This window comes from Olea europaea, chromosome 13 (genome assembly GCF_002742605.1).
Source record: "Olea europaea var. sylvestris chromosome 13, O_europaea_v1, whole genome shotgun sequence".
Taxonomy (NCBI): Eukaryota; Viridiplantae; Streptophyta; class Magnoliopsida; order Lamiales; family Oleaceae; genus Olea; species Olea europaea.
The window spans coordinates 1,480,440-1,501,344 of record NC_036249.1 but is presented as its reverse complement, the minus strand read 5'-3'; the positions used below and the strand labels follow the sequence as shown (position 1 = coordinate 1,501,344).

Genomic DNA, 20,905 nt, shown 5'->3' with positions numbered 1-20,905 from the left:
TTCGGTTTTTTTTAATTTTTTTCATGTTTTTTTTTCTTTTGGTCAAATTTTGGTTTTTTTTTTTTTTTTTTTTTTTTTTTTTGCTTTTAGTCAAATTATGTGGGCCCATGCACCACATTGTTGTGGTTGGGAATTGAGTGGATGTCATAATGACTACAAAATTCTCGGTCAATTTACATGACAAAATGAGGAAAGATAAATAATGAACTCCAAGACAAAATGGTCACTTTGGCAAATTTTTACAAGGCCATGCACGTTGTTGCCTGACAGTGGGCCATTGTGATGTAACTGGAAAATCAATTCTTGTGGAGTAATAATCTCTACCAGACGGGCTCTAAATTATTTTTCAACATATTAGTTATTAGTTTTTTATGTTAGAAAACAAATTATTATAGTTATTTTTATCTTATTTTAATTAATAAAAAAATTAAATCTCTTCGAATATTTCAATTAACAATATTATACTATTATCTAATATTATTTATTATTTGAAAATTATGTGTAAAGCATAATATAAGTTTCAAAATGGAAAAAATTATGTTTACTAGATTATGATATAATTTATAAAATATATTATATTATTATAATAAATCGGATCGGATCGACCTCTATCCATATTTGCTCCATTTAATTAACGGATTGTCGGATTCGGATTTCAATCGAATTATCAGATTGAGACCCTAAATTCATCTCCCATTAATTTCATCGGATTCAGATCAAAATTCAATCCATTGACAGCTCTACCTATGACCAATCCTGAGTAGAACTATTCATTTGATAATTAAGGGGGTGTTTGAGAGACTTTTTATGTAAAAATGTATTTTTGAATAGTAAATTAATTGGAAATGTGTGATTAAAAAATAAGAAAAAGTTTTTGATTTATGTGTAATATTATTTTTATAAAAAATGTGTGGTTGAAAAGAAGAAAGAGAAAAATGTATTAGCAAAAAAATGAGTACCAAATAAGGCCTAAATTCGATATTGTTGAACAGTGTTAAAGTAAAGAAATTAAAATCTTGTACGTGGCATTAAAGTCGGTGTATCAAACATCTGATCCCTTGAAGACTTTGCATATGTGCAATAAATGAATGCATTGATCCCTTGAAGACTTTGCGCATATGTGCAATAAATGAATGCATTGCAAGCCCCTCAACTGCCAGCCACTTTCCTCACCTCTCTGCATCTATTAAATCCCCTCTACTAGTCTATTTCCATTTTCCCACTACTTCTACTTAATATTTCCTCCCACTCTATATCTCATTCTCAGACCAAATTCAAACATGAAATTTATAATCGCTTTCCTTTTAGCTTTCTTGCTCATCTCTGTTACTCTCTCCTTTGCAGCCCGACCCGAACCCACTGGATCATCCAAACCAAATTCCAACAATGACAAGAAAGTTAGTGGAAATGATGGTGGATTCTTTGGACCCGGAGGCGGCTTCAACATACCCGGGTTTGGAAATGGATGGGGAAATGGAGTTGGTGGCGGGTATGGAGCTGGTTATGGGGGTCCGAGTGGAGGGTATTCTAAAGGTGGCATCATAAGGTCTTCTGTGGTGTGCAAAGAAAAGGGCCCATGTTATAAGAAGAAACTGACATGTCCGGCTAAGTGTTTCAGCTCTTACCACCGATCCGGCAAGGGATACGGCGGCGGCGGAGGTGGCGGTGGGTGCACCATTGATTGCAAGAAGAAATGCACTTCCTACTGTTGAAATGAGCTAGCCAGTACTATCTAGCTCGTAATGGTTCTTGAGAAAGAAAATAAAAATAGCATGTGATGTCACTGTAGTTTTGTTGCTTCATTAGCTATATGTGAACTATATTGAGCAGCAGCTATGTAGAGGGTTTTTAGTACTGATATATCTATGTAATTTCCAATCCTATTACATTAGTAGCTTACGTTATGTGCCGGAAAGCTTTGATTAAAATCGCAAGTGCCTTGTAGTTAAGTTAGAGAGAAATGTTGGTTTGCCAGATTTGTCTTTCAACCTTAAGTTACATGAAAGTGATGTGCGATTTTATCATCTATGTTGATATCTTGGTCATGTAAGGACCAAGATTCTTAGATTTAAATAGACTGGAATCTTGAACTACATTTTCTAAAATTGAAGACCTAACCACACCGTGTGAAAGGTTGTGAATCTCACTAGAATTTTTCCACTTTGCTTAGACTCAAAACCTTATTTCATAAAAGCAATGCAATTGCACAAAAATAGGCTAGACAAGAGAATCATATTCCAAGACTAACATAATCATTATTAGTAGTAACTGTTTTCAATCTTTTTGAACTTATTAAATATTGAAGAAGAGACTTCTTTAAAGAATAATGTTATTTAGTCTCATTGTGGTTGCAATTTCAATCTATGTAGCGTTAGATAATAAGTTCAATGTAATGTGAAATTAAATGACAACCTCGTGAAGCTACGTGGCATTATTCTTGTTAAAAGGGTCTTGTCCAATCTTGTAATTTAGCGGTCTAATTTTCCCTTTCTGTTTAGACTCAAAAGCTTCTTTCATAAAAGCAAATAACTTATTATTGGTCAATTAAATAGGCTAAATAAGGGAATAATAGATCAAGACTATATTGATTGTAACTATTGTTTTCAATCTTTTTTTAGATCTAAGAATGAACTACATATTGATGTAAAGTCTCCAAAATCATTGAAAATATGTTCTGATAATGAACTTACTTGATATTAAAGAAGAGATATGAGCGAGAAAAGTCTTGTCCAATTTTATATAGTTCAGTTTATCGTACCAAACATTCTCCCGAGGTTTGGTGTATAATATATTAGTTGCTAAACCAAAATCACATGCCAAACAAACAAACAAACTTACAATTTCGACTTTTATGTTATGCGAATATATAAATATAGTTGCCAAACACTTGCAAAGGGAGATTTCTTTCGTGATAACTATATTTTTCCTCTAGTAACAATTAGGTAATTGTACTTCATTTTTGTTCAATCGAGTAACTACACTTTAATTTGATTTCATTTTTGTTACTTCATCGAATTCCAGCACTTACTATCACTAAAATAATACTTATTCTACGTCAATTACTAATGATGACATGTGATGACCATCGTTTATTAACTATCACATCCTCGTTTTCAACTGAAATTAGACGAAGACAATTGAAATCAAATTAACTGCATTTATCCGATTGAATAATATTAAAATTTAATCACCTCATTGACACTATAGTTATTGTAATTTACCCATTGCAGAGTAAATGCAGAAGCAGCACAGTTTTGGAAGTAGAACAAAATTTCATAACTTCAAAAATAAAAGAACATGAAAAGCAAAATTTCTGAAGCCTCCAAGTAAACCAAATGGGTCACAGATGAAAGCAAATGTCAAACAATTGATTTATATACCCAAAAAGCTATATCGTTCCAAAATACAGTAACTAAACTGCCAATCTTGTTTCTAACCCCTTTGCACAGAGTCTTCTCTGATAAACAATATAAACATGAAAGCTCTAGATCTGAACGAGGATTTAACATGCAATCAACCAGTTTTTCTATCTTCACCACTCAGTGATGTGCCTGGAATGGGAATGGTGACTCATATCCGTGACATGTTACTCATTATTAAGTTCTGTATGAACGACATTAAATTGCTGCTCTCATCGCTCCTCTAGCAGCCTCCCTCTTCATCTCTGCAGCTTTGCCACTGCCTCGGAAGTACATGTAAACTTGCTGCATAATGGCAAAACACGGTCAGCAAAATGCAAATCTTGCTCATGCGGGTAAGCAAATTTACAGGATAAAGGGGAGTTCCTAACCCACTCCCCTCCCCATAGAAAAGAAAACTAAGAATAAGTCTAGTTAAAATGTGAGAACAAATTAGTCTACATGGGACCTGAATAACCCAGAAGCTCAGCACCGACTCAAGGCAGAAGAGTCCAAAGCCAATGAAATAGAAAACCTGCACAAAGAAAATAAAAACATAATTATACTAACGAGCAAATTTTGCAGACATCTATTAATTATCTGTGGAAATGCACAACACAAACCAGTCACTTCTATCCAAACTGAAGACAATAACATGGTGTACAACTGAAACAGTAAACAAAACAGGCATTTCAAATATAGTCCAACAAACAAAACGTACCCCGACTAGTACTTGCTTGCCAATGAGATCTACGGCAGGAAGTATACCCCTATTCCAAAAAAAAAAATAAATAAATAAATATTGTACAAAGTAAAGATCATTAGTGGAATTAATAAGTATATCAGAGTGAAGTGTCCAGTTTTAGAGGGAGTAAGATCTAAAGCATGAATTACATTTTCTGACAAGCATAGTCTTTTAGGCATTACGACACAAATATAATTATTTACATATGGCCATATGGCATGTCTGATAGGGTCAATTAAATAGCATTGGACGCTATTAAGGAAGAAAAAGAAGTCCATATCTTGTTCATTATATACTTTTACAATGTACCAAACATGCATGTAAAGTCCACTTAGGTGGTAGAAACCCGCCGGTATAACTATGCTTGAAGAAATTTAAATAACTTACGTCAGAGATTTTCCTCTGAACACCACAGGAGGAGCAACCGCAGAAAATACACAGAAGGCAATGTGAAGCTGTAAACAGGTTATTTTTATTTTTATTTTTATTTTTTTAGGGATTCAAACCAATATATTTTGAAGAACTTAATGAGTGATTATATATATATGAGCACCTCGACTAATATCACGGAACTCTGAAGTTTACAACCGGATACTCACCTCAATGGCTCTAATGGGATTTGAACTGGTGACCATTGGGGAGCAAACCCAAAGCTTGACCACTGAGCTACCCCTCAGAGTTTTAAATGTATTTTTCAGATACAAAGGATGCTTGTTCGTAAAGTGGCAATTACCAGTGTTCGAGTAAAAGAGTACACCTTCCAAAACTTAACAACATAATTCAACAATTTTTCCTTAGAAAGACTATAGGTAGGGAAGCAATAAGAAAAGAACGATTTGAAATGCCATTGTTGCATCGAGATTACTTGTGATCATGATTAACCATTCTTGAAGGCAATAATCAGAAATAGCATTATGGCAATATAAATTGCAGAGTTCACATAAATAAACCAGTTCACAATATATAAATAGAAGGAAAAGTAATGGCAAGTCGTGTCAAAAAGAAGAAGTAGAGACATGGTAAACTAGTGTCTCTGTAGTAATGCATGCAAATCCTATCCAAAGCTTAAGAATTCACATCAATGAACAACCTGTTCTCTCTTTCTCAATTCAGCTTCCTTTGCCTGCAGCTCTCTCTCTTTCTTTTTTAAATCCTACATGAAATTTATTGTCATTAGTAGTACACTTATGCATGACATGAAAAACAGATGTAAAAATGTGAGTACCACAGCGCTATCAAGAGGAATATCAACTGAGGCAGTAGGATTGTAGAAATCAGCAGGTTCTGGAGGAAGAGGCGAAAGCCTTGAGTTTGTGGCAGGAGGAACACTCCCAGTATTCTGAAAAATGTCGAAAATATTGCATGTACAAATTCAAAAAAAGGTGGGTTACCAAATTTGAAAGAAATCTAATTAAATAAAACAGACAGAAGTTATACCGTAATTTAGATTAACCACAATTTAGCTATACAAACTAGACAAACCATAAACTTTATAAGGTATAACAGAATCAAATTATTCAAAAAGTCCCCATAAACAAACCAAGTGGCAGAAGTATTTTGCAAACACAGTGGATCTATTTTATTCAGATTAATATCTTCTAGCTATGTAGTTCTCAACTACATCAGGAACATTTTTTTCTAACTACAATTGCAGTATAACTTTTTTTCACCTAGGGGTTTACAAAATCAGTAATCGTTTTTCATTCACTCATTTGGAGCCAAAAAATTTCCGTCTTTAACTCACCGACGTAAAAAAGGAACCTCCACCAAACCTTGATTGCCCTGATGCCTTCCCCTTAGCCCCTGCTTCCTGTTTCAAAAATCACACGTAATTGTACAAACATACAAATGAAAAAAGATCTACCAATTCACGCAGAAATATCAAATGTACATTAAGATCCTATAAACACACAAGCAACTTGCTAAAAGCCATAAAGCTCCACTCTAATGTCATCGAGTTACTTTGCTAAACAATGTCATAAACCAGCTCTATGTTATTCCTCCATCCTCAATGAAAATTGTCAAAGAGTTCATACTTAACATGTCATCAGCCATAAATGCTAGATCTGTGATAACCACTAACACCCATGGCACTACCAGCCACTAAAATTGTTACAAACCTCCATTATTTGCCACTACAAGGTGAGGAAAATTTTCATTCTTCCAGTTTTTTAACAAGAGTTTTAGATATTTTCATCACATCGGCCAAATACTAGAAAATGAACCATAAATTGATTTAGACGTAAACTATTATACCAGCACAAGATCAAACCCTTAGTCAAAGCACTATCAAGGCCTTCAGATTTTCCACTACACACAAGTACTCAGCTAATATCGAAACCTGAGGTTCTTCCCACAGCAAACTTATGATGACTCAAAACAAGAATACACATCTCAAATAAAGTTCTACCTTCTACAATAAGAAAAAAATATAAACATAAGCTACCAATAAAAACCAAAAAAGGATACCAAAATTTGAAACGCGAAGAGAAATTACAAGAAAACACAGAATCAACTAAATTTACAAAACTAAACAAAGAAGAAAACCCACTTGAACCTCAGTCAACCTATCATATAAGAAAACCTCAAATCAGGATACCTCACAATTCCTTTATCAACTGATATTACTTCAATAAAGGCTCCAGTTTCGTGCAATTAAAAGGCTAAATTCCACATGACCTTAAACTATACGCCTAATCGCTGCATATTAGAGAGAGGGAGAGGGAGAGATTGGACTTACAGCAAATGGATTAACTTCATCTTCTTCATCGAAAGGGTTGCGATCGTAACGTCCTGCCATCTTTTTGTGTTTCGGTGCTTTTCAGTTCAACTGAATATCAAACAATTTCGAGATCTAGTATTACTATTTACGATACAATATGCAAAAGAGATAGAAAAGGAGATTCAAAAGCTTAGAGGAGGAGAAAATTGACACAATTTTAGATTTGGATTCGAATGCCTGGAGTGGTCAACGTGTGAATGGGAAGAAAAAGGTAAAGATAAATTGTAGAGAGAGAGGGAGAGAGAACAGAGTTGTATATTTGTCCTCGGTCAGCCGAGTGCATGTTTGGCTAAGCTTAAAGTTTGTTCTAAAATGAACTAATTTTCCATCTTTTCTATCATATTGAGAATATGTGTCACTTATTTTAGAAATAAAAATTGCTCATCCAAACATGTTACTGCCCATCGTTGAGGCAGAAGGTAAGGGGCGGCAACGGAAGAGACAACGTAATTTGCATTTGGCTTAGTCGCCAGCCAGGCACCTCGTAATCATAGGTGTGCGTTGTTAGTAAATAATTCAAGTGGAAATATTTGATTACTGTACTAAATAATGAGTCTCATCGATGTTAACTACTCATCCGTTAAGTATTCAATTGGACGCTTTAAGCAAGAGTTCAGCATTATTAGTGTCAAGCATTAGTCTAATAATAATTTCATGACAATAAATGATAGATTAACTTAAACACAATGTCACACGATTAATTTAATTGAATCTATCAAGTATGGTTACTAAGTTGTACTCTATCAACACTGATGTTAGACAGCATTATTTTTTAAGAAAAGTACGAGTCATTTTCAGTCAATTTGAATTGATGGCTAGACGATTGCAGAATTTGATCGAGTAACCGATCTTAAGGATCCATTTGCTAGGACTTTTCATTTTCTCTTCTAATTCTTGTAGAAAGTTTCCTAGGAAAGCTATATTGACCCAATTCCTTCAAAAATAATTTTTAGTCCAAGTGTTTCGACCATAAAACTTTATAAATATCTGCAAAGTAACCAAATTAGGAGAATACAAATTCATGGACCCGACCTTCCTATCAAATAAGTTTGCTTTGCTCAAGTATTATTTAGTAAAAGAAAAAGTTGTGTACTTACTATTTAATTTGTAGTTTGGGGTGGTTGAAACGGAATTGTTGGGAAATTGAAAAGGAGTGATTGAACAACCTCTGAGGTTGTGTCTCAACTTAAAGTAGACATTTTTATTTTTATTTTTTATTCACATCCAAAATTTCGTAATTTCAAACATTATCGCGTTGAATATTCACATGTTTAGGATCAACTATGTTGACAATCACATATCCTAGAATACTATCATTCTCCCCCGAGAAGAAATCAGACGAATAAAAGAAAAGGTCTCTCTCCACAATTCTACGTTTGAAGTTCTATGTCAAATTGTTAAGAGAGACAACATTCATTTATATAGATTAAAAAGGGTATTTGGTTAACAAAATGTTACCGAGCAACTCGTGCAGTGAATTGCTTGCAGGCAGCTCAAAGATGATGTTTACCTAATTTGCACTGAAATGGACTATTTTTCGCCTGCAAAACCATACACAAATTACAAGTAATCGTCTCGTCGTGGACTGCATAAAGGCCATTAAAACCTATGCCTTGGAAGTTTAATAAAGGACAACATTGTACTAACAAGGAAATATATAATATGGTAAAATTTCAAAATAATTCTACCCAACATAAGTACATAAGGTTCCCTAGATGCAAGTAATCTGCCTTCTTTTAACCATGCTCTCCAAGTTTTGTGAAACCAATGCAGTTAAATTTGGATCCTCAAAACCGAGTTCTGGACCGAGTCTGTAGCAAAAACACAAAGCATCAACTCAACATATAGAATATCTGGATATGATGGTTTCATTCACGTGATTTGTCCCCAAAATAAGAGGCGGTAAGAATTGTAATCAGTAAAGAAATGATGTATCTTTAATACAGGATCAGTACAAACGAAATATAATCACATGATCATGAAATGAAATGTTATTACGCCTTGCAATTATGAAATAACTTAAAAACATTTATGGTAGCATAGCAAAAAAACAATTCTAATAGAAAAATCAAAGTTATCTTGCAAATGGCTTCCATGGTAAACTTTCCTCCTGTCCCCAATACCATCTGGAGACAACAGCTAACTTGCTGCAAAGTTCAACCACGCATTCTATGGAACCCATAATTTTTACCTACTTTTTAAACCCCCTCCCCCCCCAACCCCCCCAATTCTCCAAAAAAAATCATTTTTTCACTTTAGAAAAGTCTCCCAAACAAACGCATGGTAAGTGAGAATATTCAACAGTCTCCCAAACAAACTCATTGTAAGTGAGAATACTACCAATTCAAATTCCTTCTCTACATATTGGATAACAAGTAAAATGGGTGTTTGAAAGCCATTTTTATGTGAAAATGCATTTTAGAATAGTAACTTGATGGGAATTGTGTGGTTGAAAAATAAGGAAAAGTTTTTTATTTACGTATAATATTATTGTAATAAAGAATGTGTGGTTGAAAAAAAGAGAGAGAAAAATGTATTTTGAAAAAAATAGGTACCAAACGGGGGCAAAAACTAAGATCAGAACAAAGTGCTTACTTAGGATCTAGAACCAACTTCTGAACTTCTTTAATGGCTGAACTTGCTGCATACAGTGATATTTTACCTACCTGCACCAGCCAATAGACAATAACTCCATCAAAATAGAATGATATCAGCAAAGCAGACCTGGGGATACAAGGGGAAGGATAGAGAAAAATTTTGTTTCGCAGACCTCCAATATTTGAAGCTTTGCCTCGTGGTCATTTGGAAGGCCACGGATTTCTTCAGCCAATCTTACAGCCTCACCCAAACTTTCAGGAGAAAGAAAATCAAGACCTAACTGAACAGTTGACTGAATATTCAAAATGAAGACAATTAGAATCAGTACGGACCAATTCAGCATCTGTACATGATTGGAGAATGGAATTTTTTTCATTTATAATTAAATTACTAAAAGAGCCTGTAGGAGGAATATAATTACTTTCCTCCTAAAACTATGGAACAAGGCTTCCAAAAATAATTTACTGCAGTGGGATTCACACAAAATATTTCTGAAGGACACTTTGGAAAAGGCCATGGTGGTTAATGCAATGCAAAGAAAATGGTAATTAATATCTATAGAAGCACCCAAAAGTAAAATAAAAACAGAAATCTTTTCAAGAGAAACCAACAAAAATTATTTAGGCAGAAACAAGAAAGACGGGTTCATTAACATGTGAAAACCACCATAAAAACGTAATGAACATCTTAGTGGGCGCCATGACATATAATAACCCTCTTTGAAGAAATAGGTTAGCTTATCAAAAGGTATTGTACTTATCAAAAGGTATTGTACATCCCCAACTCACCTGAAGATGTCTAACTTGGACAGGACATCCGGCGGGGATGAAGGCAGCTTCACCCAGATGCTGTTCGAATGTCCACGGTTCTACTCCTGAAAAAAATGTCCAATTATTAATTTAAGCTACTTTTCTTTCCTTTAATTAAGAATGCAGATTTGCAAACATATTAAAGAGTCCAATACATAAATCAAATTCAGTGACCAACTGCACAGACTAGAGCTAATTACTAAGGTATTTGTTCACCTTATTTTTTGTTAACGAGGACATAGTCGAGTCTGGGCTATCCTCATAGTTAGGACTAGCACTATGCTTAAATTAGAAGAAGATGTCCCTACCCTCAGTTCATACGTGATACCAATTTAGCTACACGTGTTCAGGCTTAAAGAAAAGTGGTTGGTGTTATCTCCTTAGCACACATAAACCCTAGCTTCCAATTTGCCATTGATGCCTCAAGAACCCAAGGAACATTTTATCTCAGGTATTCACATATACTCATATTTTGCGATTACATAGAATATCGGAGATTAATTTTCTTTCAATTGGTATGACATCCACCAATGCCACAGCATGCAAATTTGTAAGCGATAACATCTAACAATGAAAAATAGAATGGTCAAATTAAACTCTGATCACTCTACTTGGATGTTAGTATCACAAAAGTCAACTCAATAATGCAGACAGGAAAAAGGGCATTACATTATTGGGCATCAGAAAACTCAACCAGGCCATCATAACAATAATTAACCATTGCACTTACCAAATTCATTCTTCAAGTTTTTGTTAAAATGTCTATTCAAGATCTCAACCCTAACTAACTCTTGCACTTACCAAATTCTTCTTTCAACTTTATCTTATGATGTCCGTCCAAATATATAGCGTCGGTATAAAGGGGCCAGGGCACCTGATCATAAAAACAAGTAGATTTTAGCTATGTGAATACATACAACCAGAAAAATCTTCATATAGAAATCAACTAAAATGATAAAACAATAAAACTTACAGAATCACTTATGGCGTCGTCAGTATTCCCAAATTCCTTCCAATGACTACCTATATACTCAATCAGCTTAGGTACATCTTGTCGGCGGAAGACATCCCAAAGAGCTCCTGCTTTGGGCTTCTCAGGAGCATTTCCACTAACTATGTTCAAGTCTTCATGATTAACAGCTTCCTCTTCAACAATGAAGTTTGTTTCAATTTCTTGGTCCACCGTCTTCTCATGATTATCTGAATCTACTTTAACCTCAGAACCATCATTTCCACTAGGTGATAACTTTGGTGACCCACCTCTATCCAAGTGAACTTCAGGACTGCCACACGATTCTTTTGAGTCAGATTCTACCACAGCCATTTGCATCTTCTCAATCTTTCTTGTCTGCCCGTCTTTTAATTTCACGTCATGTATATGCACCAATAGGAATACCTGAAGATAATGGAAAAAATGGCTATTCAAATTATGCATCTACAGGGCAGTCAGAGATAAACAATGTAGAGTAAAAGACAAGAAACAATTTTAGTCCTTCATTGGCATAGAGGAAAAGCCAAGCATATAGGTATTCCATCTTGGGCATTGTGAATATAATTCCTATATTATCAGAAGCCAATTGACCATAATTGCAAATCATTAAGAGGTTCATGTACATTAATAACTAGCAAAATATGTGAACATCAATGATTATTATGGGCAAATGATCAAAATTATCATTCATAAGTAACCCTGAAAAAATGGAGTACAAAACTTGTTTGTAAGTTGCTTACCATGTCACGCATATTGAGATGAAGATTATTTGTTGAATCGCCTTGACCGAGTTCTTCCACAGTGCCATAAGAAATAAATATCTTCAGACCCACATCATTCTGCAAGGAATAATGAGGCAGTTTTGCAGCAACATTCAGAAGACCCCACTTGGAATGGAAAAATTCAAGCAAAGGAAGTTTACTGATAAAGTCAGGTCTCTGGTACAACAGAAACTCTTCTGAAGCGCTGGGAGAGGGCCAATCCTTCAACTTTAACAATTGTGGCCAACCATTTTCATTTATTCTACCGTCAAAGTATCCTTGGATGAACTCTCTGGGTTCAATATCAATCTGCAATTATGTTAAGCCAGAAAGAAGTGGCATAAACACATCTTAGACATCGAAAGTACGGTACCCGCATCTATGAACATTATTATCTGCTATATAAATGAAATATATAAAAATCATGATGCTATCTGAAATGATAAGTGGGTAAGTTTGCCGTAACAGACCTCAGTCCAATCAGAGCAGTCAATAGCCTTCACAGTTCTGTTATCATCTTTCATTTTCTCTTCGGCCGTCTCTTTAATCCCTCTCCATACAACCATGGGATCCCAGATCGACATTGTTGAAATATCGCAAACCTCCTTAATAATAATAGGTTCCCCCCTTCTCCAATGCATTCTGAAGTCTCCAATCCCTTCTCTTTTAATGTCCTCAGAAGATGGATTATACAATAAATTATCACTATCATTCGTTCTCTGCGCAGCCTGGCAGAGCCTGAGATCAATTCCATTTTTCTTTGGACTACCAGAATTACATGTTTTGCAGCCACCAACCATTTCTTCGACATTTTTGACTAGTTTTGCAACCCAATTCATCTTGAAGATGCGCTTTAGAACTAAAAGTGGGGAACCACAGCCCCCATATTTCTTTGGGGCGCATGGAAGGCTACCATTACTATTGGCTTTCCAACCAGAAAACTTCTTGAATGAATTTAGCTGAACGTTAGACATCTCTTGCACAGACACCACCTCGTTGTCACTACTTCCACCTGCGATCTGATTCATCTCTCCATTGACAGAAAGCTTGGACGCTTCTCTAATATCTTTGCAGCAGTTAAGGCACAGATCGTAAGAGCATCTCATGCAATGGCGATGATAATCAATAATTGGTGTCCTGCAGAAATTACTGAAAGCAAAAACGCACAGAGAATGAAAGCTCATTGCACTATAGTAGTTGTATCAAAAGAAACTTGCAAACTCCCAAAGAAATTAACCCAATAAATGATATATGGATTAGAAATAAACACAATCATAAAACGAATACATGATATTTGCATTCCCCCTTTTTTGAGGTGACGAAAAAAATGAACAATGAAGTATTTAAATTTTTGATATGTTTAAAATAGGGAAACATATGTAAATGGACTGTGCATCTTGCCTTACCAGCACATTTGCTCATCAGCATTCAATTTTGTCCTGGCGAGATCTATTTCATTTCCTGTTGCACATAAATATGATATCAACAGGGGTCATGGAAGATGTCATTCATGGCAATTTCAACTCCAACATGCTATTAAAACGTAAAAGCATCTTACCTCGGAGCCTTTTTTCAAGTTCTACCTCAGAGCACTGTTCACGATGGATCTGTTTTACAACAGGAAGCACTGAAGATAAAACGCAGTAGAGATATTGCAATTTGTCTTGTGCTGGTATCTCACGTATCCTTGCCTGTCTCAGACCAAATACGGAGCTTTATATTAAGAAATAGCACAATGTCTTTTCTAACAAACCTATATACATCTTAATAATGTCTAAGGAAATCAAACAGCCCATCAACCATAAGAACCTTCAGGGAAAGATATATACCTTAATTAGATTATCTCCCCGCAAACACACCCTGCAACTACAACTGCCACGACATGCAGGACAAACCCTCTCAATCTCCTCCACTGGGATGTCAGAATACCTGAGAAATGAAGTATCTCCTCATCAGTTTGGCATGAGAAGGGGGAAAAAAAAAAGCAAATTCTTTCCATACAAGATTCTGTCTCACCAAGTTGCAATGCAGCTATCACAGTATCCTCTTCTCCTACATTTAAGGCACCAAATCACTCTGTCTCTATCATTACGACGACATTGATGGCAAGGCTGCTCACCATTATCATCAGAAGGCTCAGAGCTTCCACCAGAAGACTCCTAAAGAAGGCAGAACTCAACCAGAATAATATATAATGCCCAAGAAGAATAGATCTCAGACAACTGACATAAACACAATTAGTTGGGTCCAACAAAAAAGTGTTCTAGTCATCTGTTTGTAGCTTCAAGTTCCGTTAATGTGTCGAAGTGATTTTTTTTTACTAAAGCAGCATGAGGGTTCAACTAGCAGCATTGGCTTAATTAATCGTCTCCCAATTGCCAGATTATCCCTCCTAGCCAATGGTTCCCAAAATCTAGAATTTGCTAAGCGCGCACTATTAAACAGTTTTCCAAAAGGATGGGAAAGTCTATTAGGAAAACAAGTTTGATTTCGTCTTGTCATAATATATTAATGCTTTGGCATCACGGATGTATTATAAAAGATGGGTGCTTTCTATTCCAGAAGGATGCAGCAAACTAACAACAATATGTAGGTGACGAGTACCCCCTCTGAGGATAACAAGCCTATGAAAAATAATGTGAGTAATAATTGAAAGATAACTTGTAATAACTAAAAGTCCAGGAACATAGAAAAATTGCAGGACTTGTTAGGAGGAGGAGAAGTTAAGGACACTTCCTCCATCGACATGCATCGTGATGGGATAATCCTTGAAGGTAATTATCACTAAGCAAATAGGTGCATGTTTGAGACTGCTTTTTCAAGCTTATAAGCTAGTCAAACATCATTTTTATCCACGAATTCCCTAGGACCCACATCTTTTTCCATACGTCACGTTGGACCCACTACTTAATCTAAAAAAAGTTTTACGGAACATTCGCTAAATTTGCGCCTCAGGTTATAAAATATGCCTCTATCCACTAGTTTATAAACTTGCCAGAAAGTTATAAATGCAAAAAGTAGATTAATTAAGTTCCAGTGGACAAAAGGCAATTCCACTCACCGTCACAGGACTAGAATCAAACATCTTTCTTGATCTGCCTCTAGATGATTCCATAGCAGAAGGAGGTGGCGACTGCCGACTCTCTTCATACTCTGAGCCATCTCTGTCTATGTCATCAGTTGATCGCACAGAATTGTGGGTTGAGAAGCTCCTCATCGATGTCATTTCAGGAGAATGATTAACCCGGTTTTTTGATAGTTTTTCCTTGTACTTCTTCCCAGAGGCAGAGCCAGAATAGTCCCCAAATTGTGAACTGAGTGGTAGGTCCATATCATCACTCTTGCTCTCCAAGTATATGTCACTTTCACCTAAAGATTTCCTCCTGGCTTTCTTCATACTTGCTCGCATTGCAGAATTTGCTGCCCTCTTTTTCGCCTGGATGTAATGCTTTTCACATACAGTTTTATCAGGCATGGACATGGCAGTGCATCTCCATTGTTTCCCATCTGACCTTTTACATCGCAAGTCATCAGGAATACCAACATTATCCTCACCACCCGTTGATCGTGGATGATCCATCGTATAAATTTTGCAATAAGAGTTAATAGCAATAGAACATGCAAATCATCATACTATTTGCCTGCAAACATCAAACAAATACATAGATGTAATTTTAAGCCCAAAAGCGTGTGTTGACATTATCCAAAAAGTCGAATTTCCAGAAACATGCAAACACTCGCCCAGGTAGGATAGAAAAACTGTGCAAAAAAATTGTTAGTGATATTGCAATCACAATTGTAAATACAATTTAGCTAGAAGAAAATATTTTTTACTTTAAGCAGTAACTGGTACAAGATTAAGATGGTAGAAAGTCGAAAATTGATTCTTGAGCTAACAGAATCAAAAATCAATGAAAACACGGGTTTTCTTTCTCTCTCTTTTTTGTTTTCTTTTTTATCCTCAAGAAATCAACATAATTAACTGGTAGGTGAATAACACCCAACGAACAAATTGAGAAAATCATAGCATAACTCCAAGGACATCCTATTTCCAATATAAATTAGAACGGTCAACCCAAATTCGTAAAAAACCTGAATACAACAATTAGCTAGAGTCCACCGACCCACAAAATCTCAGTATACAAACATATGTACAAGTACGCGTGTGTGTAATGCGTGTATTTATATATTGATGTCTGCATACAATCATAGATATATATGTCTATGTGCGTGTGGCCGCACGTATTTTTCTATGAGAGAGAGAGAGAGAGAGTACACCTTTAAAATGAAGAACAGAATTTGCGAATATTATGTTGATGAATTCTATAAATAATTGAAGAGGAGTCAATTGGGTAAAAATGGGTTTTGTAGTCTGCTGCAGAAGAACGAGGTTCGAAGGGAGGGTGGAGGGTGGAGAAAGGAACGACGTCGCAAGCCCTAACGTTGTTGACGACGTCGTTTCGATTTCAGGATGGGAATTTCGTCCAAGTGGCTCTGTTTTAAGGGCATGGTTGGGAGTTTCGAGTGACCGGTTATGAACTTTTTTTAAAGTGTCGATTTTGAAGTTTATGAATGGATCGATTTTGAATGATTTTAACAATAATTTTTAAAATTATCCAACTTACACTTAAGAGTTTATTATTTATCGATTCTAAAAGTTTTTAACTAAAAGAATAAAATTACATATATGTTCTTTAGTAAAATTCTCAATTTATAGTTTCTTATATGAAAATTTTTACTCATGGGTAATATTTTACTTAGATGTAACTTAATAAATTAAATAAAGTAAAATATTTACTTATAATTTTAAGCTAATGTTTTTTACTTATAAGTTAATATTACACTCTTATATAATTTTAAGTGAATTTTTACTTATATGTAACTTTTTATATTTTACAAGTGATATTTTATCTATATACTGGTATTTTTATTAAATAATTTTTTACATAAAAATGATTTTTTACTTTTAAGTAATTTTTAATTATAATGTAATTTTTCTTATCTTATAAGTAATATTTTACTTATATGTATTTTTAATTATAATATAATTTCTTGCTTATAAATAATTTTTTTAGTTAATATATTTTTATTTATAAGTTAGTTATGAAGAAAATATCTTGGTTGAAAATAATTATTTATGAAGTGTGAAATTAGAAGAGAATTTAAGAAACGATCAAAATTTTTCAATTTGTTGGGTTAAGAGGATCGATCAAAATTACATAACACCAAATTTAGGTGATTTTTAAACAATCTAAAATCGAGACCCAAAAAAATTAATAAGCACCGATTTTTCAACCTCTCATAAATGTTGACATCCAAAACTTGTCAAAATCAGTGAAAAAGAAACTCCCAAGTAGGCCTCGAGAATAGGATAAATAAATCATGTTCTCCAAAATAAACATCAAATACATCCGGCCTATTGTATCAAAAGACGGAAAAAAATCTACTACGGAATACCATGTTCTTAACTAGCTCATGTGTTGTCTTACTTTATAAAAAATTGTTTAATTCACGTACTCATTTTCAATCACATACTTACACGATAAAATATTGTACACGTAAATTTTAATTTTTTTCATACTTTTTAATCACATATTCTCAACATAATTACTATTCAATACATCATTTTTCAAAACAATGGCCATGAAATGGGGATTTAGTTGATAAGTGAATAGTTAGAAATTAAGTCATAATAAATATGTCAATTAAATAGTGATAAAGAGTATTGAACTTTTGTGTGTTGGGTACACCCAAAAAATTAAAAATTAAAATTGGAAGGTGTCCTGAGCTTATCGAATTCAGAATGCACCATCGATATTTAATTGATTATTTATACATATCTGATTTCCATTAAATAATGAGTCTTGGTTATTTAATACACATGTCAAATAGTAATTGCGAATACATGATATTTCATGCGAGTTAAATCCATCCATGGTCACTATACTTTATACTTAGCGTCACCATTACCACCCAAGTTGATCTTGATTCACCATGACCATTGTATTTTATATTTATCCCTTGTTTGAGCCCCATTTTAGGGGAAAGAATACATTATTAAATAGTGAATGATAGAGAATGTGTAGTTAAAAATTAAGAAAATTTTTAAGTTTGCGTATAATATTATTTTATTAAAGAATATGTGGTTGAAAACGAGTTTTGAGAAAATGAATTTTAAAAAGAATGGGGCTCAAACAAGGGTTTTGTGTCACTATGGCCACCTAACTTCATATAACATTTCGATCAAGTCACTCGATTATTACCACAACAAAAAAACACACATATTAAAAAATTTCACGCATAATTATTACAACAAAGTTAAATTTATCCATAACCACTATAATTTATATTTAATGTCATCATGACCATCCATATTGCTTTTGATTTACCATGGTTGCCCAACTTCATATAAAGTTTCAGTCAAATCACCAAATTGTTACCCCGACAAAAAAACAAGTATTAAAAATTCACAAATAATTATTACCATAACAAAAAAAAATGAATCTCAGAAACAAAAATAAAAATAAAAACAAACAACACAGTAGTAAATCAATACTAAACCATTTTAAATAATTATATAAAGGCAAAACCTTTTTATTTATTTTTTTTTTTTTTGCTGACACAAAAAATATGCAACTAATCACACACACACTTTTAAATAAACATAAAAAAAGTAATAAATAAATCACTAACCCAAATGAGGAATAATTATATAATAAAATCAAACACGAATCAAGAAAAAAAATACTGTTAAAAAAAATACACAAAAAATTCATAATATAAATGAAACCTAAATCAAGAAAAAAAAATATTTTTGTTTCTAATTCTAATTTTCCCTTTTCTTTTTTTTTCTTTTTTTTTTTTTTTTTTTTTTTTTTTTTTTGTGGCAGTATTATGTGTGAAAATTTTGAATGTGTGCGCGCTTTGTTTTTTGTCATGGCAATAATCAGGTGACTTGATTGAAACATTACATGTAATTGGGTGGTCATGGTGAATCAAAATCAATTTGGGTGGCTACGATGATACTAAATATAAAATATAATAGTCATGGTAAATCAAAATCAACTTGAGCGACCATGGTAAAGTTAAGTATAAAGTAAAGTGACCATGGGTGGATTTAACCTTATTTCATACTCAACAAGTATTAATTTTCCTTCTAAGCAAGCATCTATATTTTTGACAAATATTTTTAGGATTGTATTGACTTTTCTTGTTCGATTTAAATAAATCAGCACTATTTAGCTGGTCAAAGGATAAACAAATTATAGCCCTTAAAGATATGCATAAACTTGGAACCGTCCCAGGCCTAATTTATCAGCACTCTTTAAAGAAGGTTGTTTGTTTAGTGAACGCAGCCTTTTAAGAATTTATGTTATTATTATTATTAATTTTAAATTAATATCTGTCGTACCCGATCATCTAATTCAGTTGAATCCAAATTTTTACAGCTACAACCCGTAGTTATGGGTTGATTCGCAGGGTGAAATAGACAAGACCACCTGACTAGTGATGACAAAAAAAATCTGCCTCGCCCCCATCTAAGACAGGGCGGGGTTTGAGCGAGACGTGGTGAGGGTGCCCCGCCTCCGAACCCACCCGTTGCCATCCGTACACTTGACTTCCTGGACGGAATAAGGTGTGTTATGCTACTGTGATGAACTTGGAAAAGGAAATTGGGACTCTCTCTCTCCATCTTACCTCTGACATGTGTAAAGAAAAGTGAGTGAATGCCGGAAAAAAGTGCTTGAAAAAAAGAAAAGTCCCCATACCTAACACACCTATGAAGTTTTTATAGGGGTCCTGTATCATGTAATTGTTAGGCAATTATCGTTCACGTGTTCAATGTAGCATGCCCACTCACCAGACGTTTTTCACCCATTTGCTAAGTAATTAACCTCTACCTAGAAATTGGATAATAGACTCGGGCATAACTATCAAACAGTTTTCAATTAATTTAAAGGATGTTCGGGCGACTTGGATGTTAGTCATCTGTCTAGCATAATAGTAGTCAAGCTAGCGTAATTATAATTGAGCTAGCACAGTGATAGTCAAGCTAGCATAACGATAGCCAAGCAAGCATAGAGACAATCGAACTAGTATAGTGATGTTCACTCTATCATAGCAGAAGTTACAAGACATAATAGGAGTTGCCTTCATTTGATTGGTCATTGTAGTCCATTATTTGTATAATATAACATCACTAACTCATCTACCTCTTGTCGATATTTATCGTTAAGAGGTAGCACTTTCACTTCTTTATGTTGCAAAATTTATTTATTTATTTATTTATTTTTATTATTATTATTATTATTATTATTATTATTATTATTATTATTATTATTATTATTATTATGTTATAAAATGAGAGGAAAAGAGAATAGAGAAAACTCAAAAAGAATAGAGAAAACTCAATAAACTTTTTGTGTATATTATTGAAAACCAAAGCCCTATATTTATATATTTATAGGTAAGAATCAGGGATATAATGGTAATAATTTCTATGGTTACAGGAGTACAAATATCATTCACCAATAAACTTTAATGGACTTTTCATTTAAAACACTCCCCCTTGAATGACATATTACACAATATCTGTCTCGTTAAAATCCTGTTTGATAAAAATTCAATGGGAAAAAAACCAAATAAAGGAAAAGAGTACAGTTATTTTGGAGTATTAAAATTAAATGCTGCCTCATTAAAACCTTGTTAGGAAAACCCAATGGGACAAAACCTAAGCAAAGGAAAAAAAGTACAGCTACTCCCTCTGATATTGATCACTGAAAATCTTTGAGTCGACGCATTCTAATCTCATGAACTAATT

The 20,905-nt window shown here is 34.0% G+C and overlaps 3 protein-coding genes across 3 annotated transcripts; 1 reads left to right on the top strand and 2 right to left on the bottom strand.

The window, feature by feature from the left end:
- The first annotated feature begins 1,178 nt into the window (after positions 1 to 1,178).
- Positions 1,179 to 2,005, top strand: LOC111407211 (uncharacterized protein F12A10.7-like). The gene has a single exon (XM_023036556.1). The coding sequence runs from the start codon at positions 1,281 to 1,283 to the stop codon at positions 1,710 to 1,712; it is 432 nt and encodes a 143-aa protein (XP_022892324.1). The 5' UTR covers positions 1,179 to 1,280; the 3' UTR covers positions 1,713 to 2,005.
- Positions 2,006 to 3,300: 1,295 nt separating this feature from the next.
- On the bottom strand, positions 3,301 to 7,226 carry LOC111408158 (secretory carrier-associated membrane protein 1-like). The gene is made up of 9 exons (XM_023037960.1): positions 6,884 to 7,226; positions 5,888 to 5,953; positions 5,369 to 5,482; positions 5,224 to 5,296; positions 4,743 to 4,909; positions 4,531 to 4,604; positions 4,120 to 4,168; positions 3,868 to 3,933; positions 3,301 to 3,704 (listed from the first exon to the last, which is right to left on the bottom strand). Exons 1-9 carry the CDS (start codon positions 6,941 to 6,943, stop codon positions 3,618 to 3,620), a joined length of 756 nt encoding a protein of 251 aa, XP_022893728.1. The 5' UTR covers positions 6,944 to 7,226; the 3' UTR covers positions 3,301 to 3,617.
- Positions 7,227 to 8,322: 1,096 nt separating this feature from the next.
- LOC111407210 (lysine-specific demethylase JMJ25) lies at positions 8,323 to 16,586 on the bottom strand. Its single transcript, XM_023036555.1, has 14 exons — positions 16,363 to 16,586; positions 15,146 to 15,725; positions 14,101 to 14,243; positions 13,914 to 14,013; positions 13,643 to 13,775; positions 13,491 to 13,545; positions 12,555 to 13,233; positions 12,064 to 12,393; positions 11,306 to 11,728; positions 11,134 to 11,206; positions 10,312 to 10,397; positions 9,696 to 9,815; positions 9,521 to 9,591; positions 8,323 to 8,736 (listed from the first exon to the last, which is right to left on the bottom strand). The coding sequence occupies exons 2-14, from the start codon at positions 15,662 to 15,664 to the stop codon at positions 8,637 to 8,639; spliced, it is 2,832 nt and encodes a 943-aa protein (XP_022892323.1). The 5' UTR covers positions 15,665 to 15,725; positions 16,363 to 16,586; the 3' UTR covers positions 8,323 to 8,636.
- Positions 16,587 to 20,905: the final 4,319 nt, after the last annotated feature.

Excerpts from the sequence above, each read along its gene's own strand:
- LOC111407211 (XM_023036556.1), top strand. The coding sequence starts at position 1,281 with ATGAAATTTATAATCGCTTTCCTTTTAGCTTTCTTGCTCATCTCTGTT.
- LOC111408158 (XM_023037960.1), bottom strand. The coding sequence starts at position 6,943 with ATGGCAGGACGTTACGATCGCAACCCTTTCGATGAAGAAGATGAAGTT. Across the intron at positions 5,954-6,883 it reads ATGAAGTTAATCCATTTGCT|GAAGCAGGGGCTAAGGGGAA; the intron begins GTAAGTCCAATC and ends TTTTTGAAACAG. Across the intron at positions 4,605-4,742 it reads ATCCCATTAGAGCCATTGAG|TTACAGCTTCACATTGCCTT; the intron begins GTGAGTATCCGG and ends AAAATAACCTGT.
- LOC111407210 (XM_023036555.1), bottom strand. The coding sequence starts at position 15,664 with ATGGATCATCCACGATCAACGGGTGGTGAGGATAATGTTGGTATTCCT. Across the intron at positions 11,729-12,063 it reads ATCTCAATATGCGTGACATG|GTATTCCTATTGGTGCATAT; the intron begins GTAAGCAACTTA and ends CATTATCTTCAG. Across the intron at positions 9,816-10,311 it reads TCCAAGTTAGACATCTTCAG|TCAACTGTTCAGTTAGGTCT; the intron begins GTGAGTTGGGGA and ends TTGAATATTCAG.